Source organism: Pleurodeles waltl, chromosome 3_1 (genome assembly GCF_031143425.1).
Source record: "Pleurodeles waltl isolate 20211129_DDA chromosome 3_1, aPleWal1.hap1.20221129, whole genome shotgun sequence".
NCBI lineage: Eukaryota > Metazoa > Chordata > Amphibia > Caudata > Salamandridae > Pleurodeles > Pleurodeles waltl.
This window is the reverse complement of record NC_090440.1, coordinates 1,214,467,078-1,214,479,478: the sequence shown is the minus strand read 5'-3', so window position 1 is coordinate 1,214,479,478 and position 12,401 is coordinate 1,214,467,078. Positions and strand designations below refer to the sequence as shown.

General features: G+C 47.9%; 1 protein-coding gene across 3 annotated transcripts in view; it reads left to right on the top strand.

Moving 5' to 3' along the window:
- Window positions 1-12,401, top strand: part of LOC138285062 (zinc finger protein 485-like) — a 200,571-nt gene that overhangs the window by 24,608 nt on the left and 163,562 nt on the right. For all 3 annotated transcript variants that reach the window (XM_069224524.1, XM_069224523.1, XM_069224525.1), the window contains exons 3-4: window positions 10,572-10,682; window positions 12,211-12,291. In XM_069224524.1, coding sequence (XP_069080625.1) covers window positions 10,572-10,682; window positions 12,211-12,291 — 192 coding nt within the window. The remainder of the gene's footprint in view (window positions 1-10,571; window positions 10,683-12,210; window positions 12,292-12,401) is intronic.

The window sequence follows — 12,401 nt, the reverse complement described above, 5'->3', positions numbered from 1 at the left end:
CCTTGTGGTGCAATGAATAGTGTTAAACTCCAATCTAGAGATGTCCATGCGTTTGTGCTGTAGAAAAACATTAAGTGGTATGGGTGGGCATTGTCTGCGTCTACCACCAGAATTGGTGTATACTTCTGAAGGTGATACCAGTAATGCGCACACTGCGCCTGGACCCATACCTAATACAGAAGTAAATCTGGTGTGTTGAATCCCTCTTGTGCCTATGGCAGTGTCAGTATTTCCCAGCTAATCCTAGGTTGCTTCCCCACCCGTGCTAGTGTTTTCATGTGTGATTGAAACATTGTGAAGAAGTGATTTGGCAGTACTATGGGAATGTTAATAAAAAAAAATACAGACATCTGTGTAGTATAATCATTTTCATGATCGCCACTCTGCCAGAGACAGGTGCAGTCTGGACCATCGAACTGGTTGTTTCTCCTACTTCGACACCCCCCCTCCCATAATTATCTTGAATACTAGCTCCGGGTCCCTGTGCACCCATATCTCCAAGTACTTAATGGTGTTCAAGCACCATTTCCAGGGTTGTTCTAGTTGGTGTGGGTGTGTGTTCTGTGTCAGGAGGATTGTAACTGACTTTGACTAATTGATTCTTAAGCCGGAGTACCAAATGAAATGTATTCCCAGATTATCATTGCTAAATGTAGTGGGGGGCTACGAACATATACCACCAGGTCATATGCATAGAGGGATACACTAATAGGACACAATCAGAAATGCAGTGCTGAAGATGCATGTCGCTGCAGGATCACATGTGCTAGTGGTTCGGGCACAGGGGGCACCCCTGACGCGTACCTCTGTGTATGTGCAGCACCTTAAGTGTGTTTCCATTAATTCACACCCATGCTACTGGGTCCGTATATAATCGGTGTATCCATCTTAAAAAGGACTTTGGCATTCTCATGCAGTGTAATATTGTGAACATGAATGGTCACTCAGTGGAATCAAAGGCTTTGCTGCTGCTTCTATAGCTGGGTTAAACTGGTTTAATAGTGAGAAAAGGATTTGCAGGTTGTGTGTTGTGGAGTATGAAACCCGATTGATCTGGCAGGACCGCAACGGCTGAAATCTAATGGCCAGTATTTTTCAATGAAAGCTGGCTGTATGACTCAGTGTTCAGGCTGTTTGCAAGGTTTCAGCCAGGCAATAATTAAAGCTTCCCAGAGGGATGAAGGGAACATCAGTTTAGCATAAGCCTCTTTATACACAGAATGTAGATGTAGCCTAGGAAGTCTGCAAATTCTTTGTAGAATTCACCTGTGAAGCTATCAAGATCGGGTGCTTTCCCATTAGGGGCAAATTTATAGCAGCCATTATTTCTTCTACTATAATAAGCCATGCTAAGTATTCCTGCTGTCCCAAGGACATCCTGCCCGGGCCACATCATTCAAGTATTCAGCAATCTCTGCCTCCGTAGTCCAGCCTCAGGTGGCATGTAAGTGTGTGTGTGTGTGTGTGTGTGTGTGTAAATGTCCGAGAAGGCAGATAGGATGGCTGTTGTGTCATAGCATTCCTCTCCCCTGGAACCTGTGATTTTGACAGTGTGTGTTTGTGCCGACCGCCCACCCTATATGCCCTCGTCACATACCGTTGTAAGAGGTGTCATAGCCCCTGTTCTGCCATCTCGTTGTATTTTGTGATTTGGTTCCTAATGGCAGCAAGAATGCATGGGCAGGGCATTGCCTTATAATCGCATTCCAGTATCCTCAGCTTCTTCTCTATGATGGTGGTGCCCAGAGCTCCTTCAAAGTGTCCCTGGGTTCTGCCATCTTTTTTTGAGGATGGTCTGGGAACTCTGGGAGCATCTGAGTGGCCAGTGCCAGCAGGTGATGTCAGAGACCCCTCCTGATAGGTCCATACCTGGTTAGGTAGCCACTCCCCCTCTGAGTGCTATTTAGGGTGTCCTCTGGGTGCTTCTTCAGATTCGGATTACAAGACTCCAGCAGTGCTCCTCTGCAACCTTTGCTTCACCTTCTACCGTCTGATTAACCGCAGAACTGTTCCGGGAACTCTACAACTTGCAACAAAGTATCCAAGAAGGCTACAGCAACCCTGTAACTTCAGCTCCTGCCAGCAACTGCAAAAGTTTCCAGGTCGTGCATGCTCCGAGGGCTGCCTGTCTTCATCCTGCACCAGAAGGACCGAAGGAATCTCCCGTGGAGTGAAAGTCATTTCCCTGCCTCAGCAGGCACCTCTCTGCAGTGATAACCAGTACTCTGGGTCGCCTCTCCTGATGATGAGCTTGGATCCTGGAACACAGGTGGTGGACCGAAGTGACCCCCGACTGTCCAAAGGTCCAAATATCCAAATTTGGTGGAGGTAAGAGCTTGCCTCCCCGTGTCAGACAGTACCCCTGTGCACCGCATGTTTTGCAACTCCTCGGGCTTCTGTGCGCTTCTCTAAGAAATCCTTCATGCACAGCTTAGCCCAGGTCCCCAGCACTGGATCCTGTGACACTCCGCTCCCTGAGTTGTTCTCTGGTGGCGTGGGATCCCTTTGTGTAGTGCTGCGATGACCGTGATTTATAATTCTTTTGTCCCCGTGTCCTGGGACTCCTGTGGGTCCTGCCTGGTTTTATGAGGGCTGTATTAAGTGCTGAGAGCCCCCTCTGTCTCCTCAGTCCGAGTTGAGACCTCCTGGTCCCTCCTGGGCCCGGGCAGCGCCTTTCCCCGCCAAATACTTCTCTTGCATGAGCCAAGGCTTGTTGGTGGAATCCATCGACAAAAAACAGCCTGCATTCATCTACTCGATGTGGGGCATCTCTTGCACAGAGCAGGAACCCGCAGCTGTCTTCTTTGGTGTATCTCTGACGTTTTCTTCTAACTGGAGGTTCCACTTTTGCACCTTCATCCGGGTTAGCAGGGGCTCCTGTTCTTCCTGGACTCTTTAGCCTGTCTTGGACTTGGTCTCCTCTCTCCACATGTCTTCAGGTTCAGGAATCCATTGTTGGTGTCTTGCAGTCTTGTTTGTTTTTTGCATTATCCTTATCACAACTTCTAGTGTGTTCTGAGGAAACTTGCTGTACTTACTCCTGCTTTTCTGGGCTCTGGTGTGGGGTACTTTACTTACCTTTGGTGTTTTCTTACACTCCCACCGCCCCTCTACACACTATTCTTGCCTAGGTGGGAAACCAACATTCGCATTCCGCTATTTTAGTATATGGTTTGTGTTCCCCCTAGGCCCATTGTAACCTATGGTGATTTTCACTATTTGCACCATTTTGTGACTTACCTGATTTCTGGTAACTAGTGTATATATTGTGTATAATACTTGCCTCATAAGGGAGTATAGCCTCTAAGATATTTTTGGCCTTGTGTCACTAAAATAAAGTACCTTTATTTTTGGTAACACTGAGTATTGTCTTTCTTGTGTGTAAGTACTGTGTGACTACAGTGGTTTTGCAAGAGCTTTACATGTCTCCTAATTCAGCCTTGGCTGCTCTGCCTACAGCTACCTCTGGCTTCTAGACACTGGCCACATTTCACTAATAAGGGATAACTGGACCTGGTATACACCACAAACCAGGCCAGCCTCCTACAGTCTCCACAAGTCAACCAAATTGAAGTCCTTCATACCTTCTTGCAGCACTTTGGTGAAGCGTCTACTATGTCTTATCTGCCGATCTATCCAGCACTGGATCCAGACGCGTATTATGATCCCCATCCCTTATAATGGCGCACAGCCAAAGGGAGTGCAAGCAATTCTAAAAGTGTGCATAGAATTTAGGATCATCAACATTGGTCCGGTATGTATTTACTAGAGTCACTATAGTGTGCCACTAACTTCACTGCACTATTATACGTTGGCCTTGATCATCTGTTTCACAGTAAATGACTGTGAAGGGGACACCCTTTTTTACCAATACCACTACACCCCTAGAGTTCGAAGAGGTGGAAAATGCTAATCGGACCTCTGCCCACTGGTGCCCAGAGTGTTTTCCGTGTGTTGTTAGGTGCGTCTCCTGTAGGAGTGCTACTTGTATGTGATGCCTGTCTAAGTATGCGTGGACCTGTCATACTTTATGGGGGTCGTTTAGCCCCCGCACATTCCAGGTTATAAAGTTTAAATGTCCGGGGGGCTGGGTGATTGTGACATATTATACTTGTGAACTGTCTTGTGCAGCATGTTAAACAACACATGGTAACTCAGAAAATAGAGATTAATGGCATCACAGAAACAACAACATAAATGAACGGCGAACCCTCACCCACTTCAGCATCTCAGTCAGGTGAAAGACATTCTCATATTCCCTAATCCGAAAAATCTAAAACATAACCAAAACATTGCAATATCCAGCATCTGCTGGTGTAGAACAGTGCAAAAACATTTGGGGTGCACCCTCGTAGGGCCCGCCAGAGTCCCAGCATCCCCTCCGTTGGGTTGAGGTGGCCAGAAGAGACAGCATAATTCTGGTCAGTCATGATCTGTCACGTTTGGAGTGCAGAGTCTGTATTTCAGGCAAGAATTCCAGGATCTCTGGTTGAGTGCCATGTTCCCACCTGGCAACATGGCGACGGTCTTTACCGTTTTGTATAGCAAGGTGAACTCCCTCTCTATTGTGTGTCTCAGCCCTGTAGCTGCTCTAATTTTTCTGGGTGTACGTCCGGCTTCGAGACAATGCACCCCAATGTCTTATTGTCGTAGTCACTGCAAGGGAGACCGTAACTCGGGGTCCCTGGTAGGCTCCTCTCCCTCAGATGGTGGAGTGCTTTCATCAAGGGTTTCATTATAAAATTGACCGCTGAATCGTAGGAATAGCTTTTTAAGGAACTCCATCGCTGCTTTGGGGGTAGTGGGGGACTTTTTAGGTCACTCAGTGATCTATCCACAGTCAGGCCGGGTAGAGCATCACATAGAGTATCTCTGCCTGCTGGAGCTTCTTTTTGACATGCAGAAATTCTTTGCGTGATGCCTGGACTGCCGTGTGAAGTCTGGGAAGAATGCCCCACAGTTTTCCAGTAGTTGATTTCTTTATTCTCCCACGCAAGCAGGAGCACTGTGTCTTAGTCTCTGTAGTTTAATAGCTTAGCTATGATTGGCCTCGGGGTGGGGTGGCTCCTGGAGGTGGCCTTGCTATCAGCAATCTGTGTGCTCTTTCGACCACCAGCATATGGAATCAGTTGTCAGTGCCAAAAATGTCTGATAACATGGTTTCCACATATTTTTTCCATTTTCCCTGTATTTGTTGACTCAGGATACCAATAATGCATAGGTTATTGTGGCGGGAGTGCACATCTGCGCCCTCATTCTTAGCCTGTATGATCGCCAGTACTTTTTCCATATTTGAGCAATTTGCTCCTATCGTTTGTATGTCATCCGCCGTTATCGATATGTGCTGCTCTGCTGCAGTGGTGCATGTGGCCTGCTTATCTAATTAGGCAGTCAAGTGATCCATGCGCAGATTTATTGTATTTATCTTTCGACCTGTAGATTGCAGGCACTCTTGCATGGCCAGAAGTGTGGTTCAAAGTGCCTCCACACCTTGCGTTGATGTGGCTGGCTCCCTCTGACGACAAATCTTGCTGGGATTTGGTAGCTCGCTTCATTTCAAACGATAGCCAAGGTTGACTATTATCCACTTTCCCCATTGTAGGCAACAAGCGTGACACAGCAGCGGGATGGGTGACAGCAGCAAGTCACTATTCTCTCTATCCTGGAGTGCCTATGTCCAGTGCACTTGCTTCTGTAATTTCCTCTTCCCAGAGCGCCACCGCAGATGCATTGTTAGCCTAGTCTGGGGCACAAGTGGCAAAGGGCTCTAGAGATGGCCCCCCCTGATGGTCCAACACCTCTTGCTATTTGAGGCCTGTTTTCAAGAGCGTGTATCCGCGCTCCCCAATGCAATGCTGGGGGCTTGGTAGCTGTAATTATAGTCTGCGAGGTCAGGGCAGCCTATGTCAGCGCAGGGTACCCACACTCAGCTTTAATAACGAACTTCAACATTCCCATAATTGTCCTTACATGCTCCACGCCCGGAGCAGGGTTTTTCTAGTGCTTCCTCTGAGTATTGTGAGGCCTATCGGACCATAAAGAATTTTACTTCTTGTTGCTTTTTCTCAGTGTCATCTTGCCACCTGGATGGCATTCATGCCCCAGTATCGAGGAATCTCCCAGCGTTCTTCCTCTTGGGCACAATAGTTCTTGCAGTGCCGCTGACTCCCCACTGCTTCCACACGTGCCGCCTGCTCTGCCCACACTCACTTGCAACCCAACAGTGGGATTCCAGCAGCGCTCCCTCGCTGGAGGCCACGGCTGTCTTAGTCTACAATATGTCTCATTGGCACTGGTGCTGCTTAGCCACCTCTGTGGTCCACCCTTGTTCATCTGTACACTGCTTCTCTTGCAGCCACTCACCTCTTCACCATTGGGACAGCAGGCTCCTGAACACGCCTTTATGACCTCCACTCGCGGACTGCGCAGGTCGAAGCGTGTCTCCTAGTCGTCGAGGTTCTGGTACAGCGCCACAGCATACTCTGTAGCTGCGGATCCCTCAGCAACTTCTCAGCTGTATCAGCAGCCCACCTCTGAGCCACAGCTCTGCTACATCTCCAGTGGTGTTTTGAGTCTCCCCCAGGGTCTTTATGTGGAGACTGGCCCAGGTATAAGCTCGCCTCTTGTGTACAATCAGCTCGCTGTCATAACCTGCTGTTGGGCCACAGCTTCACCTCTTGATCGCCTTATATAAATCACAGCCTTCATGGTTCGGTACCATAGGCAAGTCAAGCCCTCAGATCCTAATTTCAGGACGCTCCGACTTCTAGCACTCTCACTGCTCTGATGCCTTTATCATCAGGGTAATGGTGTGCCACATGACAGGATAATTAAAGGATTGTGTCTCCCAGCTGGCAGAGCTGCACTAGGTTACAGCCATCTTGCCGTGGGCTGTCTGCCCTCCCCCCCCCCCCCGTCCTCCAGGCCTCATTGATGTTCGGGTACGGGGGCCATGTGCCCTCTCCCCTTTTTTCAAAATTTATGCCCGGGGTAAAGGGGACCTTGGGGGATTAAGAGGCTCAAAGGGGGGAGCTCTCTCCCCTTTGTTAAAAGTTTAAGCCCGAATGATATGGGTCTCCAGGGCCCATAGGGCCATGGGGAAGTGGCTGGAAGTACCCTCTCCTTTATAAGAAAAGGCCCCAGGGGATGGAGTCCCCTGGGCCCATAGGGTAATGCAGAGGGGACAATCTGCCCCCCTCATTTATAATAAAGGAAGGCCCTGGGGGATGAGGTCCCCCAGAGCCCATAGTTGCTCAAGGAGGGTGGCCACTCACCCCCTCTCCTTAAAATGTATGTTTTGGCCTGGGGAATGGAAATTATGAGATTTTCAGTTACACCACAGATCTGTTTGCTGAGATCTCAGCTGCTAAAAGTGGGCAAAATCTTCTGGAGAAGGTTTGGGCCAAAATTAAGAATTACTGGGAGAGATGGACTGCAAAGTACTGATTCCCTTCCCCACAGAGTTACCAGTGCCCAGGGCACCGATAAGTGTAGCGATGGTAAAATACCAGACCATTTCTTGGGCTATCTGCAATGAGGACCATAATATAGTGGAGTACTGTAGGAAGGTAGCCTCTTTCTAGCCTTTTTACCCCCACTTTTGGCCTGTTTGTGAGTATATGTCAGGGTGTTTTTACTGTCTCACTAGGATCCTGCTAGCCAGGGCCCAGTGCTCATACTGAAAGCCCTATGTTGTCAGTATGTTTGATATGTGTCACTGGGATCCTGCTAGCCAGGACCCCAGTGCTCATAGGTGTGTGGCCTATATGTGTTCCCTTTGTGGTGCCTAACTGTATCCCTGAGGCTCTGCTAACCAGACCCTCAGTGTTTATGCTCTCTCTGCTTTTAAAATTGTCACTGCAGGCTAGTGACTAATTTTACCAATTTTCATTGGCACACTGGAACACTCTTATAATTCCCTTGTATATGGTACCTAGGTACCCAGGGTAGTGGGGTACCAGGAGATCCCTATGGGCTGCAGCATTACTTTTGCCACCCATAGGGAGCTCAGACAATTCTTACACAGGACTGCCACTGCAGCCTGAGTGAAATAACGTCCGCGTTATTTCACAGCCATTTTACACTGCACTTAAGTAACTTATAAGTCACCTATATGTCTAACCCTCACTTGGTGAAGGTTGGGGGCAAAGTTACTTAGTGTGTGGGCACCTGGCACTAGCCAAGGTGCTCCCACATTATTCAGGGCAAATTCCCTGGACTTTGTGAGTGCAGGGACACCATTATACACGTGCACTACATATAGGTCAATACCTATATGTAGCGTCACAATGGTAACTCCGAACATGACCATGTAACATGTCTAGGATCATGGAATTGTCACCCCAATACCATTCTGGTGTTCGGGGGACAATTCCATGCACCCCCGGGTCTCTAGCACAGAACCCGGGTACTGCCAAACTAACTTTCCGGGGTTTCCACTGCAGCTACTGCTGCTGCCAACCCCTCAGACAGTTTTCTGCCCCCCCTGGAGCCTGGGCAGCCTGGTCCCAGGAAGGCAGAACAAAGGATTTCCTCTGAGAGAGGGTGTTACACCCTCTCCCTTTGGAAATAGGTGTAAAGCGCTGGGGAGGAGTAGTCTCCCCCAGCCTCTGGAAATGCTTTGATGGGCACAGATGGTGCCCTCTCTGCATAAGCCAGTCTACACCGGTTCAGGGATTCCCCAGCCCTGCTCTGGCGCGAAACTGGACAAAGGAAAGGGGAGTGACCACTCCCCTGACTAGCACCTCCCAGGGGAGGTGCCCAGAGCTCCTCCAGTGTGTCCCAGACCTCTGCCATCTTGGATGCAGAGGTGTGAGGGCACAATGGACAGCTCTGACTGGCCAGTGCCAGCAGGTGACATCAGAGACCCCTCCTGATAGGTGCCTACCTTTCTCAGTAGCCAATCCTCCTCCGAGGGCTATTTAGGGTCTCTCCACTGGGCTATTCCTCAGATAACGAATGCAAGAGCTCACCAGAGTTTCTCTGTACTTCCCTCTTCGACTTCTGCCAAGGATCGACCGCTGACTGCTCCAGGACGCCTGCGTAACTGCAACAAAGTAGCAAGAAGACTACCAGCAACGTTGTAGCGCCTCATCCTGCCGGCTTTCTCAACTGTTTCCTGGTGGTGCATGCTCTAAGGGCTGTCTGCCTTCACCCTGCACTGGAAGCCAAGAAGAAATCTCCAGTGGGTCGACGGAATCTTCCCCCTGCTAACGCAGGCACCAAATTTCTGCATCACCGGTCCTCTAGGTCCCCTCTCATTCTGACGAGCGTGGTCCGTGGAACACAGGAGCTGGGTGCAAGTGTCTCCCTCAGTCCAGTGGCCCTTCTGTCCAAATTTGGTGGAGGTAAGTCCTTGCCTCCCTACGCCAGACAGTAATCCTGTGTACTGCGTGAACTGCAGCTGCTCGGGCTTCTGTGCACTTTTCCAAGACTTCCTTTGTGCACAATCTAGCCCAGGTCTCCAGCACTCCGTCCTGCATTGCCCAACTCGCTGAGTTGGACTCCGACGTCGTGGGACCCTCCTTTGTGACTCTGAGTCAACCGCTGTCCTCAGATCTTCTAAGTGCCTGTTCAGGTACTTCTGCGGGTGCTGCCTGCTTCTGCGTGGGCTCTCTGAGTTGCTGAGCGCCCCCTCTGTCTCCTCCTCCAAGGGGCGACCTCCTGGTCCTTCCTGGGCCCTAGCAGCACTCAAAATCCTCAACCACGACTCTTGCAGCTAGCAAGACTTGTTTGCGGTCTTTCTGCGTGGAATCAACTCTGCCTCCTCCAGCACGCCGTGGGACATCTTCTGACCAAAGGAGAAGTTCCTGGCACCTTCTGTTGTTGCAGAATCTTAAGCTTCTTCCACCCGGAGGCAGCCCTTTTTCACCTTCATCCGGGGTTTAGTGGGCTCCTGCCCCCCCTGCACACTTGCGTGACTCTTGGACTTGGTCCCCTTCCTTTACAGGTCCTCAGGTCCAGGAATCCGTCTTCAGTGCTTTGCAGTCAGTTGTTGTCCTTGCAGAATTCCCTATCTCGACTTTACTGTCTTTCTAGGGGTAGTAGGGTAACTTTACTCCTACTTTTCAGGGTCTTGGGGTGGGGTATTTTGGACACCCGTAGTGTTTTCCAACAGTCCCAGTGACCCTCTACACACTACACTAGGCCTGAGGTCCATTCGTTGTTCGCATTCCACTTTTAGAGTATATGGTTTGTGTTGCCCCTAGGCCTATTTCTACCTATTGCATTCTATTGTGATTCTACATTGTTTGCACAACTTTTCTAACTGTTGCTTACCTGATTTTGGTTTGTGTGCATATAATTTGTGTACATTACTTACCTCCTAAGGGAGTGTATCTTCTGAGATACTTTTGGCATATTTTCACCAAAAAAAAAGTACCTTTATTTTGAGTAACTCAGAGTATTGTGTTTTCTTGTGATATAGTGCTATATGATATAAGTGGTATAGTAGGAGCTTTGCATGTCTCCTAGTTCAGCCTAAGCTGCTCTGCTATAGCTACCTCTATCATTTGATGTATTTTGTTCTTAAACAATAACTTGCATTAATGTTGATTTTCTTTTCATAATAGGTCCTCTGATTGCAGCTTCTATCTTTTCATTAAAACCAAAACAAATGGAAGACCTTTGCTCCAAGGACGTTCAGGATTTTTTTATAAAAGACAGCCTTAACCCTTCGTCAGGTGGGTAGGAGAGGGAAGAGTGATCTTTTAATTTTTAACTTCAGTGACGACTAGAGTTCCTTTTTGTAAGATACATGAATATTGGCCCCTGACATTTAAAAAAGGCAAAAACTTCCTAAGCACGAATAAGCTGCTGTTTGTTTTTTAGGTCCTGCCTGCACAGCATATGCGTAGTGGTGCAAGACGTGATGGTTACAATTCAGTGGGCTTACAACCCACCCACAGCAAACCATTAGTTGTGTTCGTTGTCACTCTCATTTGCAATCATTCAACTGCATAGCTTCCATATGTTTCCCTTCCTTTCTTCTGTCAGTTCCTCCCTGGAGCATGGACCAAGTCCATGTTCTTTCTCGTCTTTTTGCAACACACAGTATTTTTTTATTTTTTTTAACTTTTCAGTATTATTCCTGGACATGCAGCGTGCTTTGCTACTTTTAGCAAAGACATACAGCTCTTCTCCTCTCTGCATCACTCTGCACCACTCCATTTTGCTCTGACGTTCTATTCTGCTGCTCTGCACTACGGCACTTCACTCTACTTCACTCCATTCTGCGCCACTGTACTCTACTTCACACCAGCATATGCCGCTCTATTCTGTGCCGCTCTATTCTGTGCCGCTCTATTCTGTGCCGCTCTATTCTGTGCCGCTCTATTCTGTGCCGCTCTATTCTGTGCCGCTCTACTCTGTGCCACTCTACTCTGTGCCACTCCACTCTATGCAATTCCAAAACACTCTATGCCATTCCAAAACACTCTATGCCAATCCACACTACTCCAGTCTATACCACTGTACTCTGCTCTCCTCCATGCCACTATGCTCTACACCACTAGCTTTTAGGCATGCTGAACAGCAGCCACATTGCTGTACACCATGGCTGGAAGACCATGGTAAAGCCAATAGCTTGTTCTATTCCCTATCAGATGCCAAATTGATCAATCAGTTAGGCTTATTCCATTTTCACTAATGCTTCAAAGGACTGGGTACAGAATTGGGGCTGTAAAGGAAATGACCAAGGTAACTGCTTCTTTAGTTTTCAGAGTCAATGCCTGTCTTTCTTGATAATTTGTAGAAATGCGGAAGACGGTGGGGGTCCTGCTAGAATTTCAATTTCTGGTTCTATCCCTATGTCTAAGAGGTTGGTCATAGTGAGATCAGTCAGTATGTCTCCTGATTTATATTTTCTTGTTAGATTACTAGCCTGAGAGTACGCACTGGAGATATTTCATGAAGATCTGAAAATATTAGCCTCTTTCCATTGTTTGTAACTCAACATATGTAATGCTCTGTTCCTTCCTGTTGAATTCTTAAGCTCAGTTTGTTCTCCAATATATGCTTCAACAGCTACTCTCTCCTTGTGTAATTTCACGATTGTCTGCTTTCGGGAATCCATTGCACACATGAATTCTGATCAATTTTCTGGGTGTTTACTGGTGGAGTTCAGAGTGATTTTCATTAAATTATCTTCATGAGCACACGTCCCCAAGTGTGACCTTATTAATCATTATTATTTTTTTTTTTTAATTTAAGGTGCTACTTTAGATGTTTTGTTCAGGGGAAAGCAGCAAGTGAGCGATATGCCAGACACAGCAAAAAGCCGGCGAAGCAAAGGTAATTCTTCCGTATGCTACTAACTTTCAGGTCAGTGGCACTCACAGATGTCTATTTGGAATAACACTATAGTGTGTATATGTCTATGATCTTAGCCTCATGCGCATTCC